This window comes from Astatotilapia calliptera, chromosome 14 (assembly GCF_964374335.1).
Source record: "Astatotilapia calliptera chromosome 14, fAstCal68.1, whole genome shotgun sequence".
Lineage (NCBI taxonomy): Eukaryota > Metazoa > Chordata > Actinopteri > Cichliformes > Cichlidae > Astatotilapia > Astatotilapia calliptera.
In genome coordinates, this window is record NC_137435.1 from 25,576,806 (window position 1) to 25,601,402 (window position 24,597).

The 24,597-nt window shown below is 44.7% G+C and overlaps 1 protein-coding gene across 2 annotated transcripts; it reads right to left on the minus strand.

Annotated features, from left to right (window-relative positions):
• Positions 1 to 212: 212 nt before the first annotated feature.
• LOC113036913 (serine-protein kinase ATM) lies at positions 213 to 24,520 on the minus strand. 2 transcript variants are annotated; one of them, XM_026193509.2, is made up of 63 exons: positions 24,383 to 24,520; positions 24,078 to 24,171; positions 23,158 to 23,276; positions 22,766 to 22,911; positions 22,447 to 22,611; positions 22,190 to 22,355; positions 21,851 to 22,089; positions 20,773 to 20,942; positions 20,455 to 20,633; positions 19,890 to 20,261; positions 19,601 to 19,804; positions 19,251 to 19,352; positions 18,842 to 19,076; positions 18,625 to 18,756; positions 18,373 to 18,498; positions 18,186 to 18,275; positions 17,894 to 18,080; positions 17,602 to 17,795; positions 17,444 to 17,523; positions 17,180 to 17,335; positions 16,911 to 16,986; positions 16,632 to 16,774; positions 16,423 to 16,540; positions 16,154 to 16,324; positions 15,669 to 15,844; positions 15,301 to 15,544; positions 15,033 to 15,148; positions 14,789 to 14,915; positions 14,482 to 14,681; positions 13,771 to 13,945; positions 13,065 to 13,223; positions 12,817 to 12,949; positions 12,639 to 12,734; positions 12,374 to 12,545; positions 12,142 to 12,283; positions 11,869 to 12,045; positions 11,539 to 11,716; positions 11,315 to 11,420; positions 11,063 to 11,221; positions 10,866 to 10,974; positions 10,546 to 10,634; positions 10,342 to 10,444; positions 10,091 to 10,239; positions 9,898 to 10,002; positions 9,697 to 9,816; positions 9,366 to 9,600; positions 9,094 to 9,267; positions 8,862 to 8,981; positions 7,999 to 8,216; positions 7,682 to 7,889; positions 7,476 to 7,601; positions 7,231 to 7,371; positions 6,845 to 6,983; positions 6,294 to 6,376; positions 5,986 to 6,126; positions 2,916 to 3,032; positions 2,666 to 2,815; positions 2,400 to 2,565; positions 1,962 to 2,048; positions 1,736 to 1,850; positions 1,192 to 1,255; positions 956 to 1,098; positions 213 to 867 (listed from the first exon to the last, which is right to left on the minus strand). In XM_026193509.2, the coding sequence occupies exons 2-63, from the start codon at positions 24,147 to 24,149 to the stop codon at positions 687 to 689; spliced, it is 9,285 nt and encodes a 3,094-aa protein (XP_026049294.2). In that variant the 5' UTR covers positions 24,150 to 24,171; positions 24,383 to 24,520; the 3' UTR covers positions 213 to 686. The 2 variants fall into 2 exon arrangements, with proteins under 2 accessions (XP_026049294.2, XP_026049293.2); XM_026193508.2 differs by having other exon boundaries at positions 213 to 870.
• Between the last annotated feature and the right edge of the window lie 77 nt (positions 24,521 to 24,597).

Below are 24,597 nucleotides of genomic sequence, written 5' to 3' on the forward strand. Positions count from 1 at the left end.
GCGAGTCTAAACATGACACAGGTGTTATCTGCTTAAGTGTCAGAGCAGTGAGTGAGTACTGTAACGCCGAGTGTGCAGTGGAAAGGTACTGAAAACATGATGTATAGGCAGGTAGACACAGCGTGTTTCAGTGATGCAGTGGCTGAGCGACAAGAAAATATGGAGAGGATATTTTAAAGTGAAAATGAAATGCATTAATCAGGCCAGCATGCTTTTGGATTGACTGCTTTTTTATTTATTTAATGATACAGTACTCATTTGACAAAGCAGCCTTATATTCAATGCACAGGAAAAGAACAAAAACATTTTACCTGATAATAAAGAACAGACATGAAATGACGCCTGGAGAAGGCTTTAAATGGTACTTCACATTCATACAGTCACTTAGCAACATTCACATTCATCTGGGTGAAACATAAAACATGCACAGCAAACATGTCAGCCTTCCAAACACACACACACACACACACACACACACACACACACACACACACACACACACACATTTATTTGGTCTTTTTTAATAATTTTTGTGATTTGGCTTGATTCCTAATGTTGATCTGTTGAGTCAGTTTTATTAGAGTCGTACAAAAAGGAATGAAAATTCCCACCTCTCTTTTTTTCAACCAAAATAAACTTCTTTTTTTTTTTTTTGCACTTTTTCCCTGATATCACTTTTTTCCAGTCTACACCCAGGCCTGCCATCCTGGGAAAAGTCTGCTAAGGTTTTTGGGGTCCATGGCTTGCTGGATGAGCAGGTTGACCTGTCCTCCCACGCTGAGCACCGTTCCCTCTTCCACTCCCTTGAGCTTCTCCTGCAGCCGCAGCAGCACCCGCTCCGCCACCTTGTTGAAGCTCTGACTGTCACTGCTGGAAAGAATATGAGGGGAAGAGCCTGAACACACACACACAAAACCTCGCCAGCTCCGATTCTGACACTTCTCTCCTTGATTACCTGGATTTACGGCTGTTGTCTATGTCATCTCCCCCCATAGTGGAGCTTAGCGTTGCGTTGAGCTCCTGCTGCTCGTCATGCTGCAGGTAAAAAGCTTTCAGGGGGTTCATGGTCCAGTCAAACAAAGGGTCATACAGCAGCACCTATTTAAAACGCACAAAGACACAGAAACTTACAAAAGCACTCCTTAATATGAAGTTATGGAATAAAACATAATATTTAGAGCATGATTTTACCTCCACAATAGTCAACAGAGCTTCTTGAGAACTTCTCATCACCTCCATCGTCTTCTCACAGCATCTGAAAGGGAAAGCAGGGTTCAGATTATTTATAGTGCTAAATGTTTAAAATGTCTAAATAGCAACAGATTTCCCAACATGAATCTTAATCTGTGGTCTGAGAAAAGATTAATGAGGAAGTTTGTTTAATGACACAATGTAATATGCTATTTCAAATTATAAAACTTTATTAATCGTGAAGGAAACTCATCAATCAATGGTGATTAGCTACTCATGCAATAAAAGGATCAGATCATTTTTTTATTATGTCCTGTAAAACCTCAGAATTGACAGGGGGTCGATTTTTACTGCAAGCCACTTTGCAACCCACCTCCACTTCAGTTTATATTTTCATGTCTGATTCAAATTTGTCATGTTGCCTGCCGTGCTCTGTCACAGAGTCTTTACTTCCAGTTTTCCATGTATGAGTATAAAAGGGCCTGAAGGTCCCAGACCACTGCTGACAAATAAGAGCAACATCTGAGCATAATCGTGAGCTAACCTCCTGAAAACTCCCTCCACTCCAGTGATGCCCATACCGTCCACAATGTCTCTGGAGAGTCTGAAGGGGACAGTCTCAGGGGTGGGAAGGATCTTGCCTTGCTCAAAGGCCACACCTTTAAAACATCAACAACAAAAACACACACAGTGAAGAAAAAGGGGCATCCACACTGGAGGAATAAAAACATTTTCTGAAACAAAGAGTGACCTTCTTGGTGTAAGAATACCTAAATCGATGTGCACCAGTTCTGCAGTCTGTTCGTCGATCAGTATGTTCTGGATGTGTCTGTCACCCAGACCCACGATGTAGCCGACTGTGGACACAAAACAGAAAACAGAAGGTTTGTTTTTACAACTACTGGATCGTCGTTTGGAGATAATATGAAATCTCTTTGTGTGTATATTTAATGTATATTTTTTAATTCTGTGTCATGACTGATAAATGTTTTCTTTCAACTCCGGACTTCAACTGAGAACAAAATGTTGACACGCTGAGGTGAAAGGTGGTGTTTTATGTACAAAGCAAACCGGGATCCATGAATCACCTTAATAATAATCAACACCAACACTTTAGTTTCAAGTCACATCAATTATATGTCGCCCTTCGGTTTGTGGCATCTTGTATTTACAGTACATAATGAGCTTTACTCTGTGAGACGGTGTACCTATAGAGGAGGTGGCCACACTGCGAGTGTAAGCCAGCCGCTTCTCCATCCACACTGCGGGATCCAGGAACCGTTCCATGCAGAAATACCTAAAGACCGGCCTGAACTTCGTGCACACCTCGTTGTAGGCCTGCAGCTTCTCGTCGAATGCAAGTCTCTGAGCGTCCTGCAGTGACAGCCCAACAAAAACTACAGCTGTGAGTTCTGAACCCATAGCAAGCATGTGTTGCCATGTTGCAAGTGTTTTCCTGTCAGCACTGCCATACCAACATCTTCCTCCGGCAGGCTAGGCTGGCCCAATCTTGGGGTCGGAAGCGTTTGTGAGCTCCTTTATTGGGCTCCACCAGAAACTCCCCGATGGGCACCGTCCCAGAGCACCACTCTAACACGCCACTGCGCTGTGAGAAAGGCACCACCTGGAATCAAGTATATGACAAATTTTTTTTAAGCAACGAAGGGAAAAAGAGATGAAAGCAAATGTGAAGCAGTGCCACAGATGTGCGTCTATCGGGGAACCTTGTATCGTCTGATGTTGAGCTTCCTCTTGCGTGTGTCTGTATTGCGCTGCAGCAGCATGGAGCACATGCCGAAGACCTGCTGCATCACTGCGTCCTGTCGCAGGTCGTCCTGACCCTGTTTGCATTAAAACACTAAAATCACTCACAGGTGAGGTGACCAAAATCATCACAACGATCTTTTATTTTAGTGCAGTTCAGTGTATTTGTGCAGCCCAGTATCACGTGTGAGGGCTCAAACTGCTTCACAGCCATAGAAACAAAACAAGAACAGACAGACTGAGTTCTGTAGGACACTGGGAGTTTTAAGACGTTTGCAGTCATTCATTTGTTAATGGCTGAATTCTTCGGTTGATAGTTCCTCTGAGTTTCAGGCAAGACAACTTTGGAGGAACTACTTTGAAATTGAATGCAATTTAATGCAGGAGTGTCGAACTCCAGGCCTCCAGGGCCGGTGTCCTGCAGGTTTTAGAGCTCACTCTGGGTCAACACACCTGAATCAAATGATCAGTTCATTACCAGGCCTCTGGAGAACTTCAAGACATGCTGAGGAGGTCATTTAGCCATTTAAATCAGCCGTGATGACTCAAGGACACATCTAAAACATGCAGGACACCGACACTCGAGGCCTGGAGTTCGACACCCGTGATTTAATGACTACATGTGACATGAATCTAGTGAGGTGGGAAATATCTGGTAAAAAGTAGTAGAAAATATTTGTGCATTTTGAATTTTCTGAATGATGGGAAAAAGGTGTAGAAGTACTGTAAGCTAATTCAAGAGTTTTTAAAGGAAACACAATATTGTACTGAAATGTACATGAGGAGGAGAATTTTTGTATATCTCTTTGAGTGGGAATCACCACACAACTCACAACACAATGATATCACATGATATATGAAAGTTATCACCTCTTTTCAACCACAAATTATTTCCTCAGAGGAAAACTTTAATTCAATAAGATAAAGTTATTTTTTGCTGCAAAATGAGACTTTCACACATATGGAACCTGCCAATGAAACCTGCTGTAAGACAGTCAGTCTGCTGTCAGAGTCTGCTGCTGTCTGTGACTGAATTGGGTCAAGTTGGCAATTACATGCAATCTGTTTTTGGTAATACAGTAAATAACTGTGAAAAACCATCGAAAACAGAGAGAATTCACATTTACGAGAAATGTGCAACCTATAGGAAAATAACCACAATACAACCAGCTGGTGGCCAAGTTGGGTCGCGTCTCCTCGAGTTGATGTCATTGACAAAGACTCATTCAGACTGATGGCAACATGTTGGCAATCTGTCTGCATTTATATATTAGACAGCAGCTATTTACAAACCTTCAAAGAGCTCTCTGAGAGTGACTGCAGTCAATCCAATATCCTCTCTATATATGTATATGTAGATAGACTGGCTATAGATACCGAATGAAACTGGAATGGAGGAATTGTGAGCCACCTCCTCTACATGGATGACATCAAGCTGTATGCTAGGAGTGAACGAGACATTGATTCACTGATCCACACAACCAGGATTTACAGCAACGACATTGGAATGTCATTTGGATTGGAGAAGCGTAGTCGGATGGTAACGAAGAGAGGGAAAGTAGTCAGAACTGCCAAAAGGCAACATCGCTGACATTGAGGACAGCTACAAGTACCTGGGAATCCTAAAGGCAAACAGAAACAAACAGGAACAGCAACCAGAGAGTAAGGCAAGTCAGCTGAGGAGTCAGCTGAGTGGGAAGAACAAGATCCAAGCTATCAACACCTGTGAATACCTCTACTGAATGCCTCAGGCAGCAGAAACACGAGCAAGAGGAGGAGCACTCATGGAAGGACAGGCCCCTGCATGCTATGTACCACCAGCAGATAGAGGAAGTGGAGAGCATCCAGAAATCCTACCAGTGGCTGGACAAAGCTGAACTGAAAGACAGCACAGAGGCACAAATCATGACAACACAAGAACAAGCTCTGAGCACAAGATCCATAGAGGCTGGGGTCTATCACACCAGGCAAGACCCCAGGTGCAGGCTGTGTAAAGATGCCCCAGAGACAATCCAGCACATAACAGCAGGGTGCAAGATGCTAGCAGGCAAGGCATACATGGAACGCCATAACCAAGTGGCCGGCATAGTGTACAGGAACATCTGTGCCGAGTATAACCTGGAAGTCCTGAGGTCAAAATGGGAGACGCCCCCTAGGGTGGTGGAGAATGACCGAGCTAAGATCCTGTGGGACTTCCAGACACAGACGGGCAAAAATGGTGGTGGCTAACCAACCGGACATAGTGGTGGTAGACAAACAGAAGAAGACGTCTGTAGTGATCGATGGAGGACAGCAACATCAGGAAGAAGGAACACAAGAAGCTGGAGAAGTACCAAGGGCTCAGAGAAGAGCTCGAGAGGATGTGGAGGGTGAAGGTAACAGTGGTCCCAGTGGTAATCGGAGCACTAGGTGCATTGACTCCCAAGCTAGGCGAGTGGCTGCTGACCTATTTTTACTTGTGTGACTGAGGTGTTTGCTTGCCCTGAATCGATATAACACTACCATGCAAAACATAGCGATGCTGCGCTGTAGAGCTTTTTTTTCACCACCAAATCAAACACACAGTTTCAACTCTCCTGGTTTTTTTCACTTTCATCTTATTTTGTCAGCTGCTAAGTCAAACTCCCAGGCCGTATAATGCTGCTGACTGTTGTGACTTTAATATTAATGCAAAACAAGCACACAGATACAAAACTCAAGTTTCACCACGACTCTCCAAAGTGGTAAATCATTAGCCTTCAATTGACTGTCAAACGTGTCAGCAAACACAAGCATGCTCTCACACACAAACACACAGCCTGCTAAAGAATGTTTTCATTATAAAGGAGTGAAAGCCTGTTTGTCCTGGTACAAAAACAGGATTAATCATTAGCAATGGCCAAAGCTAAATGGAAAAAAACTCAAGTTTAAATTGTGAGCACCTTCCCGTCAGGGCTGGCCAGACTATAATGGCACACGAGAAGAGATTTGTTGAAAGACAAAAAAAACCCTGACGTCAAAAGCACACGTAAGACACGCACAAACGCTTACTTTGACCAGCTGTCTCCTGCTTTTGCCGTCAGAGCCGACGCAGTCGATGATCTTGGGCAGGTTGACTCCTCCGGCCAGGTGATAGTGTGGCATGAAGGACCTGACAGTCACCAGGTTTTCATAACCACCGGACGGATCCACCTGTTTACACGATAAATATGAGACAAATAATTCAATCAAACCAATCAAAAAATGACACTATACACTAAACATGGATCACCCCAGTAACACTTAAATAACAAAACTTTATATAAAGTCTGAAAGCAGCAAAGTTCTCTCTCTCTGTATGTTTTTAAGTTGTATTTTACCTTAATTTCCATTGTGGGGATGGTGACCTCCTCGAGGTCTCTAATTTGCATGATGGGCTGATCAGCGGGGATGGGGATGGCCTCTGAAACCAAACAAGGACACAAAGGATGTCTAAGCAGCGGACATTTAATGCACACAACCATAACATATACTCACGACCTCTGAGTGTGTATAACTGTAGAATGTTAGGTCTACTAGCAAATAAACAGCTGAGTGGACCTGAGCAACTATGAGCAGAAAAGTCTTCATCCCTTCATGACCACAGTGTACTGATCCTCTAACGACTGCTCCCAGCAGGATAAGGCACCATGGCACAAAGCTCAAATCATCTCAAACTGGTTTCTTAAACATGACAATGAGTTCACTGTACTCACACCTTAGGCATTTGGTGAAACCAAAGATTCACATCATGGAGCAAAATCTTTCCAGCGCCTTGCTGAATCTGTGCCACGAAGAATTAAAGCAGCTCTGATTCAAAAAGATGATTCAACCCACTCCTAACATGGTGCACCTAATAAAGTGGCCAGCGAGTGAATAAAGCATAACTCACTCTTCTCTGTTTTGTGTCTGCTGGCATCCATGTAAGCCAGGGTGATGTAGGCATCGCACAGGCGCTCGATCCCTCGGATCATCTCGGCTCGCTTCTTCCTGATGGTGGCGATGATCTTCCGAGCGACATCCGAACGCTCCTGAATGAGGGAGAACATGTAAACAGTTTAAAAAAAACAAACAAACAAACAAACACACCAGGTGCTTCTTTTGTTTCTCATGTTACAAAATTTAACACACCCAAAGTTTCAAAACGCAACGGCACTGTCCTCGTTTAATGCAAATGTGTTAAACATGAGTTTTTTTCACCGTGACAATCGACGTGTCATATTTAAGCTCCGCATGATGGAGAGAATCGTGTAAAACGGATGGAAACATCACACTCACCAGATCAAACTGCGAGAGCTGTCGCGTAGCACTTTTAGACTGCCTGGACCTGCAAAAGTTTTCGTCTTTGTTGGCATTGACCAGGGCGAAGATGATAAAGAGCGTGTGGTGAGGGTGCTGCAGAGATGCTCGGCATATCAGCTATGAGGAGGGAGGAGTACATATAATAAACTGGACGTGGCTGCAGCAAACCTTTTATATAATGCGGTTTCTGCTCACAATAATGAATAAAAGAGCCGCGTTACCTCATTGAGGACATCGTGGAATCCCGTATCCTCTGCGACGCCAGTTGCCATCTTGGTTCCCATGCGGGCGGCCAGCTGATACATGAGAGGCAGAAACTTGTAGGACGGGATCTGTTTCACCCCTTTCTGTTAACACAGAAACAAAAAGCTTTGTCAGATGATTATATTTGTAAGATTCAGTGCAGATATGTGAACGTTTTACTGACCTTCATCATCTCATTCACATCTTTAATGTCAGCATTTTCCAGCCAGAGGGAAGCCAGCCGGAAGACCCAGGTGTCGTGCTCCTCACCCTGCTCCAGACACTGGATGTAATTCTCCACAGCCTTACACAGAAAGCGCTTTCTGTCCGTCCGCAGGTTGGACAGGGCTTTTTCATCCAGCTCCAGCTCTCTTTGCACTTTTATTGTGTACCTGTGAAGTTGGACAAAGACAGGCTGGAAACAGGCCTTCACTTTTTCTTTGGTTGTAACTGGACCTCAGCTTAAATGCAATACATCGAGCTGTAAATGTGCAAATCAACCTGTTGGAGGTCACTTTATGCTCCTTTATCAAGCCCACTTCCTCCTTGGCCTTTTCCAGCAGGGCCTGTTTGTTCTCAAACTCAGACGAGTTCATGTATTTGTCGATGCTCTGGTACTGAGCGTCAGAGAAGCGGGCCAGAGATAAAAACGCCTCAGTCCGCTGGTTCTGGAGCCTGGAGTCCTGAAGTCCCGATTCCCCCTCTATCACCTCCACTGCCTGAGCAGAGATGAGACCTTTATTAATTCAACAGTACAGGGCTGTTCTCACGCGAGGAAACAAAAATCAGGCAAAATTTACAGGTATCAACACAAACATTAAAAAAAAAAGTAAAACAAGATTTAACCAGATGCACAAAAAAATGTCACTACAAAACTGTGACCCGATTCAGACGTATAAAACACACACAGACACACACATGAATTATTTAATTTTGTCTATATGAATCTGGCGTAGCCAAAGGACATAAAGTGTAAACTTGCAGACGTTTAATATTTATGTCTTCGCCTGCTCCTAATTTGTCTGGACATAAATAAATTATTCATGTGAGGGTGTGTGCGTATGAAGGCCCGCATGCTGCCAGGCCGACGGGTAATAAACCATTCATTTCTCTAGGCGATCCCAGCTGTGTGTGTAGATTTTAGGGCGTTTGAGACCTTTAAGATTCCTGTTTTGGTCGCTCTTCTTCACACGAAAAGAAAATACCAGAAAATAACTCTTAACCGGAGCCACTTTGTTAATTCCAGGAACTATGGACACTCCACATGTGTGAAAACGCTTCAGATGGGTGATAACAAGCCACAATTCTGCCCTTTTAATCTTTTAATAAAGCTTCGACTGCTCATGCCAAAAGCTTCTTCCTACCCTCTCCAGGTACTTCTCCAGTATGACTCCAGGACTTTCCAGGCAGGTTTCTGCCAGCCAGTTACCACACAGCCTGAGGGACTCGGTGTAGACTGGTGTTAACGCAGGATTTAAATCCACCTGTGCAACACACATCAAACCAGCTCAATAACCCATCTTGGTATTTGGATTGAACTTAGCTAATCTTACTGTTTTGCATTAGTTACAACACAGCGTTATGTGCCCGTCTGACCTTTTTCTCTAGGCTGTGTATCATCTGTCTCAGCAGGCCCAGAGCCAGACCCTGCTCTCCCTTTGCCCAGAAAACCTGGGCCTCCTCCAGTTGCCACGACGACACAGGTAGCGACGCCAATGTACTTCCACCGCCGGCATGCTGCTTCATCTGGTAGACTGCACGCTCTGCCAGCTGGATAGAGGTTAGAGGCAACCTTCATATGATATTCACGTGGTAAATGAAAGGAAAACAGTGCTTCAAACCTTCACCTGTGGATCTGTGGATGTTACCTGCGTGTTTCCGGCCTTGCGAGCTAACCGGCACAAGTCCATGAGATGGTCAGTGAGAACAGAGCTGAGGTACTGGCTGCTGTCGGGCTCTCCCACCCTGGACAACAGGGTGTGCTGGGCCACAGAGCGGACGGCTAGGATGGGTTCCACTAAAGCAAAGTCACTGTCAACGAGGAGCTGAGAGTGGTGCCGCCACTGGCTGTAAACTTCTCTCAGGATGAGGTCTGAGAAGGGTCTGATGTAAAAAAGAAAAAAGAGTTTAAACATGAATAAGTCCAGAGGAGGCGTCCCGTGTGTTACTGACTGTGTGGTATGCTTCTGCCTGAGTCACCTGGAGAACAGCTCTTTAACACTCTCCAGCTCTCTGACGCTCTGCAGGTTCCTGAGGGCTGGATACAGAGATGACACGGCCTCCAGACTGCCTTTGCGTAGCTCTTCCACCTCGGCACCCCTGAAGAAATGCATACGCGTTATAAAGCAGAAATAAAGGTGTCGTACCAGAGGGTAAAACTCCATATTTTGTCCACCGCACCTGGCCTGTTTCAGAGTTTCATCAAATATGGAGAACTCCTTATTCCTGAGTGCTTGCAGGGCACAAAACACAGATTCGTGAAAGCCAGGATTGGATTTCTCACTCCTGCAACAGCAAGACATTGGAGAAAAAAATAATTAGCTTCTAACTGTGAGATTCTAGTTGCGTTTCATGCAGCAGATGCTTCCCTCACCTTTCTGACAGCTCAAAATCCCACTGGGTGTTCCTCCAGGCTGCTTGAAAGCGAAGATCTCGCAGCTCAGCTCCCCACTCGACCCCTTCGCTCTCGAGACCCCTCATGTAGGTGGCCAGGATGCTGCTTAGACCGAAGTTCTGCAAACCCTGTCGCCAAAAGATTCAAGAAACTGTGCTAAAAGCTAAAAGATTTCAATCTAAAACATTCTTTGGAGGAAGTGGTTCGTCATAGTATCATTTCAATCATACCTCCACGATGCCCACTTGCCGAGTGACCTCGGGAAGGGTACAGTGAAGGTCGTAGGAGGTCAGGGCCCTTCCCCACATAGCTTCATGTTCGTAGGTGCGAATCCTGTGAATTCACGCGGCAAAACGGCATCAGCAGATCTGATAATGACTGAAGCCTAATGAGGAATAAGTGACCGTGTGAAAGATCTAACTGAAATTTTCTACCTTGTCAGGGGGCTGGTCATGGTTTCGCCACCACAGCCATACAGACTATCCGGCTCCCCGATGCTGCGATACACCTCGATCAGCAGCTCCTATAAATATGCAAAAATGAGAGGAGAACAAGAAAGTCTTTTAAAAACAGATAAAATAGCTGATGCGTGATAATGATGATACAACAAAATGCAAGATCAGCTTCGACGGCAATGCATTTCCTGGTTGCCAAAAGAGGCTGTCTTTTTTTTCCTCCCATTTTTTTGACCTGATGTTGTCATTTAGAAAACAAAGCAGCCTGTGTAACTATGTGTGCAGCACGAAGAACCAACCTGCAGACTGATATTGGTGTCTTCTATGCTCTTCTCGGTCAGGCTGGAGATCGTGAAGGTCTGGCTGTTCTCTTCGAAATTTATTTTCCGCGTTGCTCTGGAGTTGGTTCTGCAGTTACAGGAAATGAATGGATCAAAAATGAAAAGCTGGATAAAGTTATTTTTCCTGTTACTGTTTAAATGAAGCCGCTGCATACTTGCGACTTTCTTCCATGTTAGCTTTGATCTTGTCCACGTAGATCTCTGTGTACAGCAGGGCGGTGAAGTGAGCTGAGCAGGACTGAGCGGCTTTGGCCACCTCCAGGTAGTTCAGATCCAGCCAGAAGTTTGAGTCGCACACTGTGCCAAAGGATTTACTGCAAGAAGGCAAAGCTCTACATTCATACTACAGCAGGTTTACTGGGGCAGAGACAAGAGCAGGTCCAATCGAATAATATCTGACTACAAACCCGTCAGCTTCCAGTGGCCTCTGCTGGTGTCTGAGGTAGTCAATAACTGCAAGCATGGTACGCAGAGAGGTCTTATCATGCACGCCCTGGCTCGCAGTGTCGGACTCTGCAGAGAATAACATAGACCCTCATCTCAAAGCAAACAAACACTAAATATGATCTATCGTCCACTGTCAAAATATAAGGAACAGGATCAATAATATTTGTCACAGATTCAAACTGACCAGAGTCAGACGTGAGAGGAGTGGCGGAGCGACTCGAGGCCTGAGCGCTTCTGCAACAAAAGCTGAAAAAGTCCTGAATGTGGGAGGAGAGCAAGTCCCTAAACGACCCATCGGAGTCATCCAGAAGAATGGAGTGAATGATGAGAGGCAGTAACCTCTGACAGCAGTCCACCCACACCTAAACATGGAGAGAATAATGGAGCGACACAGAAGGAATAAGGTGGAGTAGGCTGCACTGACATTCAGTATATGACTACAAATGTTAACTAATTAAACACAAATTAAGTAATGTAGCCATTCGACTTCTACACAGCTCTTAGGATAACTCACCAGGCAGAGTGGTCGGGACAAAAGCAGAGCCTCACACTTGACCCCTCCACTGTCCAGCAGCGCTGTGCACAGAGCCTTCAGCCAGCTCTTATGGCTGCCCGCCTGGGGAATCCAGAACTCCTGGCTCTTCAGGTTTCCTCTGGCCTCTGTGCTCTCCTTGGCAGCCACAGCAACCACCTGACCATGGATGGCAGCCAGTAATCAGATGCATGAGCTTGCTGTGAGCTCCCGTGAGGTAACTTGCAGACACACGCACAAATATCTAAAACCCACCTTATTCTTGGCTGTTCTGAATGGGTTAAGGTAAGTCAGCATGGGGTCTCTGTTCCCTTTGTGTTGCTCCCAGAAGTCGACTCCTGACTGAGTTGCGAGGATGTTCTTCAGGCACTGAGCTGCTGCCTGTCTCACCTCGATTCTGGCAGACAACCACAGCACAGAGCACATCAGCTTTTCCATCATCATGAGTTAAAACCTGATAGCTACAGAATCTGAGGAGTCAGCGTACTGCTGTTGAGTGAGCGCGTCGTTCGTGCAGTTGAGGACGATGTACAGACACTGAGACTCGGTGGATTCGAAGAGGGAGACAGCTTTTTCATACAGGGGGTCTCTGCCATGGAGAAGGGCGATGTTGGACAAGTCTACTGGGCCCAGTTCTCCTAAACAGCTGCCTGCTGCCTCTGCAGCACAAGGACTGAGCTATGAGAGCACTGCCAAACGGAATCTTATCAAACTGTTGACATGGAAGACAACACAGCTTTGATTTGTTTTACCCTGAATGTCAGCTCCTCCAGGGTGGCCGGCTGCTAGTTTACAGAGCTGCAGCAGATTGAGGACCAACTTCACCAGCACACTGTCGCTCGCGTCGGCTAAAAAGGACGACACGGATGGAAAACATTTACATGCAATCGTTCTCACGCAGAAACCACTCTTCCTCCTTTAGCATCATACCGTGGCACTCTTTAAGAAGCTCTCTGATCTGTCCTTTGTTGTCATGCAGCTGTCTGGTGAGCTCCTTTAACCCCTCGAGTCTAGTCAGAGGTAAGGAGTCACAGGACGTCACTGACAGGAAGTGGGCGATCTCCTGCAGGGGGGATAATTAAAAATTCATTACTCTCCTTATCAATATGATGAGAGAAGATCTAAATAGACTTTTAAAGTGAGGAAATTATATTTACACATGTATTTGCTGCTTTTACCTGTCTCAGACTGAAGGTGCCAGCGTTATATTTGAGTTTGTGCTGTACAGCCCGCAGCTCTCTGAATTCAGGGATATTAGGGAAAGGCTCCAACCCTCTGATTGCTTCCTTTAACGTCTGCTGATTTTCTATGACAAGAAACTGCAGCAGACTCAGCACCTTCAGGGCAAAAAGAGGATTCAAAATCAAAATCATGCACACTGAAAAGGATCCACAGTTATTCTAAGACAAAGATATGAAATAAAGAAGAGTTTGTTATCAGCAAACAGTCCATCCTTCTGTCTGTGCACAAAAAGACCCAGATTGTCTTCCTCCCCTAACCCCAACCGCTCTCGGCAGATGAAGCCCCTCCCCAAGCCTGGTTCTGCCGGAGATTTCTTCCTGTTAAAGAGGAGTTTTTCCTTCCCACTGTTGCCAAAGTGCTTACTCAAAGGGGTTCATAAAATTGTTGGGTTGTTCTCTGTATATACTATTGTAGAGTCTACCTTACAATATAAACCACCTTAAAACGACCGTTGTTGTGATTTGTGTAAATAAAACTGAATTGAAACCAAATTGAAAAACAAGAAGTGGTATTCCTAAAAACTGTCTTTCCCATTTTCCTATCAAAATATTAAGAAATTATGGGCGGCCCAAAAGTTTTGAACTGTATGCTGTGTACTAAATACATTCAACGAACACCACGCTTTGGCATGCAATCACTTACCTGCTCTGAGATGGAGGGTCGGCTGGTCACCTGAGCAGTTAGAGTTCCAATGATGACCTGTAGGTGGCAGCCCAGAGCATCATCACAGACCTGCAGGGACACGTGACACACGGAGGCCAGCAGGTCACAGCACAGAGCCAGGCTGCGGGTAGAAACCTCATCACACGGAACTGGTCTGTGAACAGCAGGAAAACAGTGTTTATGTATGTACAGCACAATATGTGTGAAATGTAGAAAAACTGTTCTGTAACCTAGCCTAAAACCGCGCTACTAATGTAGCTAAGTTAGCTCAATTTTTAGCGGTATCGAGATACCGGGTAATGCTAGAAAACAACAACAATCATAATAATGATAATAGCAGAACAGGAATAGTATAAAAAAATGACTGATTTTTTGCTTTTTTATAATATATATATATATATATATGAAAAAGGATAACAACAACTTCTATATATACATGTAAACACTTAAAAACAGCCATTAAGAATGGGAAAGGACCAATTTCAGTGATTACAAGTGATCAGACTTGCTTTGGTTTAAGTTATGATTTTATCTTGGCGTTACAAATTTCAAAATCACTTATTGTTTTTTATTTCTAGTGGTAACGTGTTCCACATCTGTGGGCCTTTAACTTTAATTTCATATAATATCATCTGATTGACTTACTCAGGATTCACACCAGTGTGTAAGTCTGCCTGCGAGTGCACCAACCTGCTGTTAATATGGTGAATGAGCGTGTAGATTATATCTCTGAGAACAAAGGCCCAGGCTCCACCCAGACCGTCCTTCACCTCCCTGAGCAGCAGGCTGACGAACAAATGGTACATGAGGAGGATGCGGTGCCGTTCGTAGCTGTTGGTCGTCTCCGCTGTTCTTTCGCACACGGCCAGCAGAATCCTCTGGATAGAAATCTACAGACAGATGTAACATCATTGCACATAGAACAGAAAACGGAACACTGTGACTATTATCAAAACAAAAAAAGTTTGACTGGGTGACGATATATGAGACATCATACCGGGGTTTTTGACAGAATGGCTACCAGTGACTTGTGGTTGGCACCGTGGCACTTGCTGAGGTAGTCCAGTGTAGCTTTGATGACATATGAGCTGAAGTATGGTGGATTTGGTACCGGGTCTAGCTCTCTGAGAGATATTAAACACTGATTTTGACGTCCATTTGTTACCATACTGAGTATTTAGATGAATGAACAGTAAAAGGAAATAAAAAAAACAACTACTAGAGGACAAATATCCCAATACCCAATAAAGCGTTTCAGGTCTCCTCTGTCTTCTTCAGCTCCACTTCCTTCATACAGAGTCATGAGCAGTTCCACTACAATGTCAGCCAGGTTACTGTGGATCAGGCTGTCGATTTGCTGTGGACACATGTGAGAAGGTGAATTTTAGAGTATATAAAATCATTTGACTATGGCTTGTTCAGCCAAGCGTTTGACCTTAATAACATTTTCTCAGATCTTAGGACTGACAAGCAAAAGTCTTGAGTACTGTCGATACAAGCTGGTGTTACCTGTTTACCCAGACAGCTGGCATCTTTGAGCAGGTCATACACCATGTTAGCCTTCTCTCTCTGCTGTGCAACCTGCGAGTCCTGGCCCGGCAGTGCAAAGTATGGCAAAATGTTGACCATGATCTTTGGGAAACAGTCTGCCAGTAAGTGCCTCCAGTCTTTGTCAAGAGACCTGCCGATAGACTTCACCTGCTCAAAGTCATCCAGGAAGACCAGGCGGGGGATCAGCACTGGGTAGGAAGAGCTTTAAGGGTATTGGAAAAGGATGCTCAGTCCTAATACACTTGATTTCAAAAAACACCAGCTTAATGTAACTATAGCAGAAGGAAATGTGACTCAGTGACGCAAAGATGAGCTTGTTTTCTCACTTATAGAACTCTTGGATTGTGTCATGATCCAGTAGACTGTAGGGGAAAGATCCAAGAGTGTAGCGGTCGTCAGACTGTCTCTGTGCGAGCCACTCGGCCACCAGGTAGTTCAGGTGAGAGCTGACGAATGTTTTTACGCTCCTGTAGCCCAGCGCTCTGGAGACACTGCACAACATCTGAGGTGAAAAAGAGGACAGGACAAATCATGTCACCCTAGACAATTACTAAACCACAGTAAATCAGTTTGCATGCTTAAAATATTCTCCTCCCTCTATTCTGCGCCTTGAAAAAGGAACTCCCATAAATCCACATGCAATAGAGTCAGTCGCAAAAATCCCACCTCTTACTGGCAGTAAGATGGCCCATAGTGACATACGGTGCAGTATTAATCTGCGTCAGAGTAGTTATCCAAAGCACGTGTTACCTCACTTTTACAATGCATCAAGACCTTGTAAAAGCAAAATTGCATTCAAGTAGCTTGTTACCTTTTTAATGAGCTGCTCTTCAATATCGTTTTCTTTATAAGACTGAAAGAGTGCAAACAGGGACTGTTTTTCACACACGGGGCTACAGCACAGTACGACTGACAAGCTCTTGAGCAGGGTGGCCTTGCGGTTGAACATCTCGTCCTCCCGGTCCTCAGAAGAGCAGCCTCTCTGTGTGCGATTGCACAAACAATACGTTAGTCGGTGTGTGTGTGTGTGTGTACAATCGCAAAGAGTTGCTGACATGTGGTAATGCTGCTCGGTCTTACCGGAAGCTTCATCCCCTCCTGAGCCTTCAAGTAAACATTCTCAAAGGCTTTCTGCTGGTGTTTTAGTGGCAGCATCTTCTTCTTATCTGGTTGCTCTGAGCTCATGTCCAGAAACAGCCTGGAGACACAATAACAGCGAGCACATATTTATCTGTCTGATCTTGGTCTTGCTTTATGTTTATTAGTGGTAAAAGACGGAGGAAGCGTACCTCTCCACTGAAACGGCTACCAGCATGCGGACTTGGTGGTGTGCGTCTGCGAGGTGAGATGGAAGGACAGCAGACACGGGATGGTCTTCCTCTCCGTCAGAGGTTCTGATGCTCAGGACGGCCCACTTACAGCATGGGTCGGCCTAACCAAGCCGAAATGACAGCAAACGCAAAAGAACAAGAAAAGTCAAAAGCAGTGACAACGAGAGCTGCTGCAGTAATGGGACACTTTTACAGGCAGTAAAAACAGCAACACTGTTGCTTAATCGTAGATTTTACCTCCAGGAGAGCAACCAGACATTGCACTAAAGCAGCTCGCACAGATGCCACGCATTTACCTGTATGGCTCAGGAAACTGAAACGCAGTACAATAGGAGCATTAGTAACAGTTCTGACTACAATAGAATTTCTAAGAGAATTTCAAATTTCTAAATAAGGTAATTTTACACTTGACTTCTCTATCAACAATTGAAATCGTGTATGTAAATGTAATCTTTTTTAAAGAGCCGCCAGTTCATCTATTAATGGTGTAAAAACATGCTTCTAACCAGAATCCGGACACCACTTTCAGCAAGGATCCCTGCACATGTCTCATCTCCTCTGGCATGTGATGGGTTTTCCCCAGGCTCTTTATGGAGGGTAACAAACTCATCAGTACAGCAGCACAGATCTCCTGGTCCTGACGATACAGAGAGCACAGGTCCCTGTGAAGACAACAACAAATACATCTATTTATTACCACAGACACATTAATTCACATTGTGCAGATTGAATGTGTCTAACAAATACGAGTAAGAGAAAGGTTCTCATACGCCAGAGGACGGAGCAGCGAGTCAAATTCCTCCGGGGAGAGCGAGTCCTCAGCAGGAAGCTTCTTCAGCAGGATGAGATACTGCAAGAAAACCAGATAAGATGAGTGTTTCTGGCTAAAGGGTTGCCACGGTGATCCTCCAAATTTGCTGCTGCCTACCATGTTGAGGTGCAGGGCTTTACTGAAGTCCATCTGCTCCACCAGCAGCAGCAGCTTGCGCCGCACTTCCTGGGGTTTGAAAAGCAGGCCGTGGACGGGCTGGACCGAGCCGCACTCGCACAGGAACTCCAACACTGCGAGGAGAGCCAGGTCCTGCTGTGCCAGATGATCTTCTGATAGAAGGCTTTTCGCACCTGCAAGGTAGCGAGCAATGTGTATGAAACGTGCTAATTTTTTATTTAGCTGTCTGTGTTTTTAAGAAAGGAACAAACCAGGAAAGGACCCGACATACCTGGGCCGCAGGAAGTGTCGGTGTTGTCTCCTTTGGGCCTGTGGTTCCCGTTGGTGCTGCTCTGGGGCTCTTCACCATCATCAAACAAGTCAACATCATGGCCTTGCTGAGTTCTGGTCATTTCCCACTCATCATCCATGGGGTCATCCTCATCCATGACAGCGACTCTCCTGGCAGCAGTGCTTATCTAAAGGGAAAAAGAAGAGAGCTTGATTTCACAAGCCTGCTTTTCACATTAAGGTTTTTCCTTTTGTGTCTTTTAAATCTGTGACATGCTCTTTCTGTCGCTTACCAACATTTTGCAGATTTCCGCCAGCTCGCTGAGGAGGCTGGCTGGCAGAATCATTATAAAGAAACCAGAGGAGGTGGGACAAATATTTTCCTGCAGAATGATCACAAAAGTAGTTAAAATCCACTGTCAATGCCTGACTTTGACTTTAAGAGATATGGTTGTTTTTCTAGAAGAAAAGCTTTGTCACCTTGTTTTTTCTGCTGGCAGACTGTGTGCAAAGCTTCATAACAGACCTCAGGGTGCCCATGGTCCCTTCCTCTGTCATTTTTACTTTCACCCCTGAAACAAACCCGCTGAAGTCCTGGGCGAGGGCCTATGAGCAAGAACAGCCCGAAAACTTTAAAGCTGGGGCTGATATTTCATTTCAACTTTCAATATGACAAACAAGGGTTCTCAGCCAGGCTGGAATCAGATTTTATGACTTTAGATAACTGATTACCTTTGCTTTACCGAAGAGCTGCGATCGGCAGGCCTCCTCCTCAGTCAGAAACCCAGTGGAGACGTAAGCTGCCAAAACAGCGGTCAGCTGACTGAAACAACGCACCAGACACTCTGGAGGAGTGGACTGAGACTGTCGAGGGTCCAAAACAATAGATGTCATTGTTTACCATGCAAAACAACATTCATACGCGCACACACATCCGACTTCGACTCACTTCAGGAGAGAAGCAGTTGAGTAAATTGTCAGCCACGCAGAGCAGGGACTGCTCCAACTTGTTTCTGAGGCCGGGGACAGCAGCAAACCGGCTGTCGGCCGACGCCGTCCTCGCCGACTGGTCAAATCTGCGGACTTCTGACGGCGACGTGTTGAAGCTGAACTGCTGGTACAGTCTCTCGATCTGTTCCAGGTTGTCTTTGGCATCAGAGGGTATTTGCTCTTGAGAAAAGGCACTTTGAAGAGAAAAGAGTTGCGAAGAGGGTTAGTTTAATTCCCAAATCTCAAAGCAATACCTACAGAGAGGGCAGAGAGAGATGCAGTGCAGAAACTGGCTGTATATTACAGGTTATGGCTAGAAATTGTATATAGTAATAAAAGAGGTTGAAAAATAAAAGAATTCCCCTCACCTTTCTATGCCATGAGTACCCAGCAGAAACTTTAGGCCGACTCTGGCGTCCTTCAGAGTAAGAGAGACCAAGATGTTTGCTATAAGATTGTAAGGAAAGTCTCTGCAATTAAAAGAAAAGTTTAGGTTTTATCTTAAATACAAATGCAATAATACAAGATAAACTTTATTCTAGGAAAAAATCCAGAAACAAAGGAAAAATATGAAGTAAGGTTCAATTTTCTGAGTTTTGGAGTTTGTGCAAACAGAAAAAAGAATCCTATAAACAACACTTTTTTAACTGGAACATCTTATCTTTTGAATATAAAAGCACCTTCTACAAATATTAACATCAGTGTATAACCTGCCAACCTGCAAATGATGGGGTGAGGTCTGGAGCTGTCCTCCAACTCATCACTCTGGTCGCTCATCAGCATCCAAGCTATGAAGCTCTCCTTCAGATTAGGTGATGTGCCTCCTTCTGTGGCCCCCGCAAAGTCCCAGCCTGATGCTGAGATGAGACTTTTTGGGACCGGACACTTTAGCAGGGCCTGGGCAAGACAGAGTGCAGCACTCCTGCGTACGAGGAATCGAATCAGATTAGTATCTTTTGTGTAATTAAAGAAAACTACTGTTGCAATGAAAAAAGAGAGAAACTCACTTGGACGGTTTGCATACAGATCCAGATAAAAGCTTCCAAAAGTCTCTGTCCACATTAATCAGTCCTCCCTGGATGATGGAGGCCAGCAGGTCCAGGCTGAGGGACTCTGTCGGGGACGAGCTGACCCCACGCACTGCCAGGCCCCATACCTTAACCCAGAGCCTTCCCAGCTCCGTCCTGTAGACCTGGGCTCTCTCTGGGTAGCGAGCCTGGCACCGGGCCACCTCCCTCAGACAGCGCAGCACATACACACCCCTCTCTCCCCTCCGCTGCTCTGCCAGGAGCTGGTGCAACACTGACAGCATTGAGACCAGCTCCCGTCCAGGCACCATGTATGGGTACTTAGAGGTGAGCGCTGTGGTGATTTGCAGCCTGAGAGAGGAAATAAAAGACGGGAATGTCTTTATGTGACGCTGATAGCACAGCAGTCCTCTGTGTCTCAAGGCAGAGTTGATGCCCCATAAAATAAAAAGCAATAACACTGATTTAAAAGTCATTCTACCCAGTAATCATCTTTATTTAAATTGAAAATGTGTTTATATTATTTGTGCTGTGATTATCATACCACGGTATGACATCAAAGTCACTGTGCTGAGGCTGCAGATGCTCACGGAGGACCTCCCAGCCCATTTCGATACGCCGGCGCTTGCTGGCAGCTCCGTGGGTGGGACTGCCCATCTGTGTGGCTCTGATGGAGGCCTGGGTGACATCCACGATGTGGGTGTCACTGTCATCATTAAACAGCTACAGCAAAGAAACGTAAGAGCGTTTAAAGGATTAAATGTGTCCAGACACCCTCCTCTAATGAGCTTCCTCACCGCACTTTTGAGCGAAGCTGAACCTTGATGCGCTTGGTGCATACATGACGTTCGAGCTTTCTTACCTGGTGACAGATGTCAGCCGTAAGCTCAATGAGATTGTCTTTGACGGCTATGTGTCTGGTCCCCGTGACGTACTTCCCTCTGCTGCCTATGTGACCAATCTCCCCGACCAACGCGTTGTAGAGGTTGTACAGCAGACTCCGCCACTTGGACCAGTCCTCAGCATGTGCACCTGCAGTATGAGTGAGAGCAGCCACCAGTTATTGGTTATTTATTTAAGGATATTCAAATATTTATGTTCATGACGTTTAAATAATTACTGCCAACAAATGAATGCAAACCTTGAGTTCAGCCACAGCTTTGCAAAAGTTTAGATTTTTGATGTTTTCACCAGTGAAATTTGAAAGATGCACTGCGATCAAATTAAATTAAACTTTTTTACTTACCTACTGGTTTCTATCTAACATTCACACACACACACTCACACACCAATGAATGCATCAGCCTGGAATGCATCGGGAACAACCCGAGATTCAGTATCTTGCCCAGAAAGAAGGTTGGAAGTGGGAGCAGACAGGGATCCAACAACCAACCTTCCAGTCCGCTCTACCTCCTTAACCCCCCAAATGCAAACTGAGCATCAGAATGAGGAAGAAAGCTGATTTAATTACTTTGAATGTACCATGCTTGTTGTTGCAAGACATGCTGGTCTGAGTGTTTCAGAAACTGCTGATCTGCTGGGATTTTCCTACATAACCATGTCTGCAGTTTACAGAAAATGATCCAAAAAAGAGGAAATGTCCAGCGAGTGACAGTGGTCTAAGCGAAAATGCTTTTGTGATGTCAGAGATTAGAGGACAAAGGTTATATTGCTGTAAGAGATAGGAAACTCAAATATGCCCTTCTTAAAACAAAGTAGTTGGATGGTCTTAATCAAGGTGAAGAAGAGCATCTCAAAATGTGCAAGACATCAAACCTTAAAGCAGATGGGCTACGGCAGCAGAAGACGAACCAGAAAGGAAGGTGTACCTAACAAAGTGTTTGGTGAGTGTAGATCCCGCGATAAAGCCTGGCCTCCGACCACTATTAACCACAAACGCTGGAAACCAACATTTAAAATGAAGTTTTAAAAAGAAGAACCTGTATCCTGTGTCTTTGCTCCTTTGGGGTGGTGAACACAAATCTGTAGGTTGAAGAACTCCACAATCTCCTCTTTGAGAGCTGGACTGGGCCTCATGTCTGCCCAGACGTACAGTATGGAAGGCAGAAGCTCCTCTCCCAGTCGACACAGCCTCATCCTACAATTCATGGCTGCAGATCTCAAGAAGATGTTCAGAGCTGAGACGAGGTGCTCCAAAACAGCCAAGTGTTTCTCCTGCCTGATACGATTGATACAAAGAATGCATAGTGTTTAAATTTAGCGACTAATACCGGAACATTTATTCAACGTAAATCTAAAACAGTGTTAAAAGTCTTCACCTGACATTAAGCAGTGCTTTGGAGAAAAAGCTGAACAGCGTGTCATTGAATCCATCGGTCTGCATGCAGCAGCCCTGCACCACCGTGTGGATCACTCTGCTCACCAAAACGTGGTTGATGGGTCTGGACGAGGAGTTGAACAAACCACAGTACAAGTCCAAAAGATCTAAGGATCAAGAATAAACACAGATCCATCAGTTCTTACTCTTGTCTGCTTCCTGATGTTTAGAAAATAAAACTCCAAATAGCCCACTGACTTTGCCACTGCTGTGGAGCGATGTCACACCAGTACTTGCGGACAGAGAGGATGTCCTTTACAAGGAGGCTGCTGTAATCTTCTCCATAGGCTGAACAGCAGTACGAACTCTGCAGAACCTCCAGCACATGTTTCAGCAGCTCACTGCACTTCAGACGAGGCCCGCCTGGAGGAAGAAGAGGACACTCTTAACTGCAGTCCCCACAGTTCATTCAATATGTTTTCTACTGTGTCTGATGAATTAATGAAAGATACTTATAAATATAAAGATATACATTCACCCAAAACTGAAACATATTGCAACCTGCTCCTGCTCTTACGTTTGTTAGCGCAGCGAATGAAGTATTTGATCAGGCTGCATATTTCAGCCATCTTCTTCTGCCGCGTGGCCAGCGTGGTTGCTGTGACGTTGGATTTGCTTGATTGCATGCTTTCCGTCTCCTTTTGGACATAGCGCTGCAGAAACCTGATGCAATAAAATGCCAAGCAGAATAAAGAGCGTTCATTTATAGAAGCCACTTGTTCCGGTACATGTTAGCTAAAATCATTTATGAGTTACGAGCATGTTGCAGAATATGAAATAAGAACAAATACTTATTTAAGAACTTTTCAAAAGATGCAAAAAGGTAGAAAATAGTACCTTCTCTGGAAACACCTTATAGATATATACATTTGGTATTTATATGGTTGCAAATACTCTGAGGCAGGTTACCTGAAAACAGCATCCCATGTGAGTTGCTTGGAGGCTTTTGCTTTAGCTGATGAGTTACGATCCAGTTCCTGCACAATCTCTGGAGACCGGAGGAGCCGTCTGAAGCGCTCAGCTTCTTTCTGATAATAAAAACGAGATGAAATAAAAAGCATTTACACCGCACTGATTAAAACTATTTCAGGTTTAGTTAATTATGGATAATTCCCCACAAAATTCACTTCAAAGCTCTTTATACTGTAAGTTAAAGACCCAACGGTATTGGAGAAAACCCCAACAATCAAGCGACCCAATACGAGCAGGCACTTAGCAATAAGAAAACCCCCCATTTTAACAGGAAGAACCAGGATTTGAAATTCTGTTCAATAAATACATATAATGTGTCACAACTGAGAACTTGAGGGGCTATACAGACTATCAACATACCAAGATGACTGGCAGATCTTATTTTGTTTTTGTTGCTACTTGTGCCAGGAAAGTAAATAAACCTTTATTTTAAAAAATAACTGATTTTAGAGTCTTTCAGCTATTCATCGCACTGCCTTTGTACACTTATAAAGTGCAAAATTGATGTCGTGTAAGCCACAGGCAAATTGCATCTTATTTGCAAGTGGGCAGGACAGATGCTGATGCTCAGCAGATGTATACGCAGTGCAATCTGAGCTTCTGACTGAGTTCAATACTGTAGGGTAAGAAGAGCCGTGATTTGAAGGTAGTAACTAAAAGAAGTGAATTAAAGGATAACTGTGGTAGTTACTGGTGTTGGGCTGCTTTGCCATGATAACTGGACAACAGTGTTAGTTAGCATCCTGTTATTTTAAAATATGCTAAATAGGGAGTTGTTTAACCTATTTAAAGTGCATTGAATCGCCTATGAATTCATTTATTTGGACAACTGATAGGCAGTAGTTCGTCTTTTTCACCTTCCTCTCTGTAGCTTTGTCATTCTCGAGTGCTCTGCAGCAGGCCAGGAGATCATGAAGAGCCAGGCTCATTGTGCCTCACCGTATGTACACACTGGAGGGACAGGATGTTGACAAAAGTTATTCATCCGCTTTATACCTACACTATTATTACTTAGTAGACAGTGTAGATTTCTACTATTCAACCCACACTTTACTCACTGCTTCACTGCTCATGCAAACTACTTTAGCAACACGACACTGGCAGATTAAGCTTTTAACTTCATTCACAAACGTCCATTCAAACACCTGCACTGTTCACTGACCTCAGATGACTGCAGCGATTGCAGTTACGGAGTTGTCACACGCGCAGGTGCAGATGTTAGCTGAGGTAAGGCACACCGCTACTGTACCTGCCATAACAACTTTGCCATCTTGTAGAGCCACACGCACGCACGCACACGTAACCCACGCATAAAATATTCCCGCCCCAGCAGCAAGGCTCAGCCCCTCACATCACTTCCTTCTCATGCCAGGTATT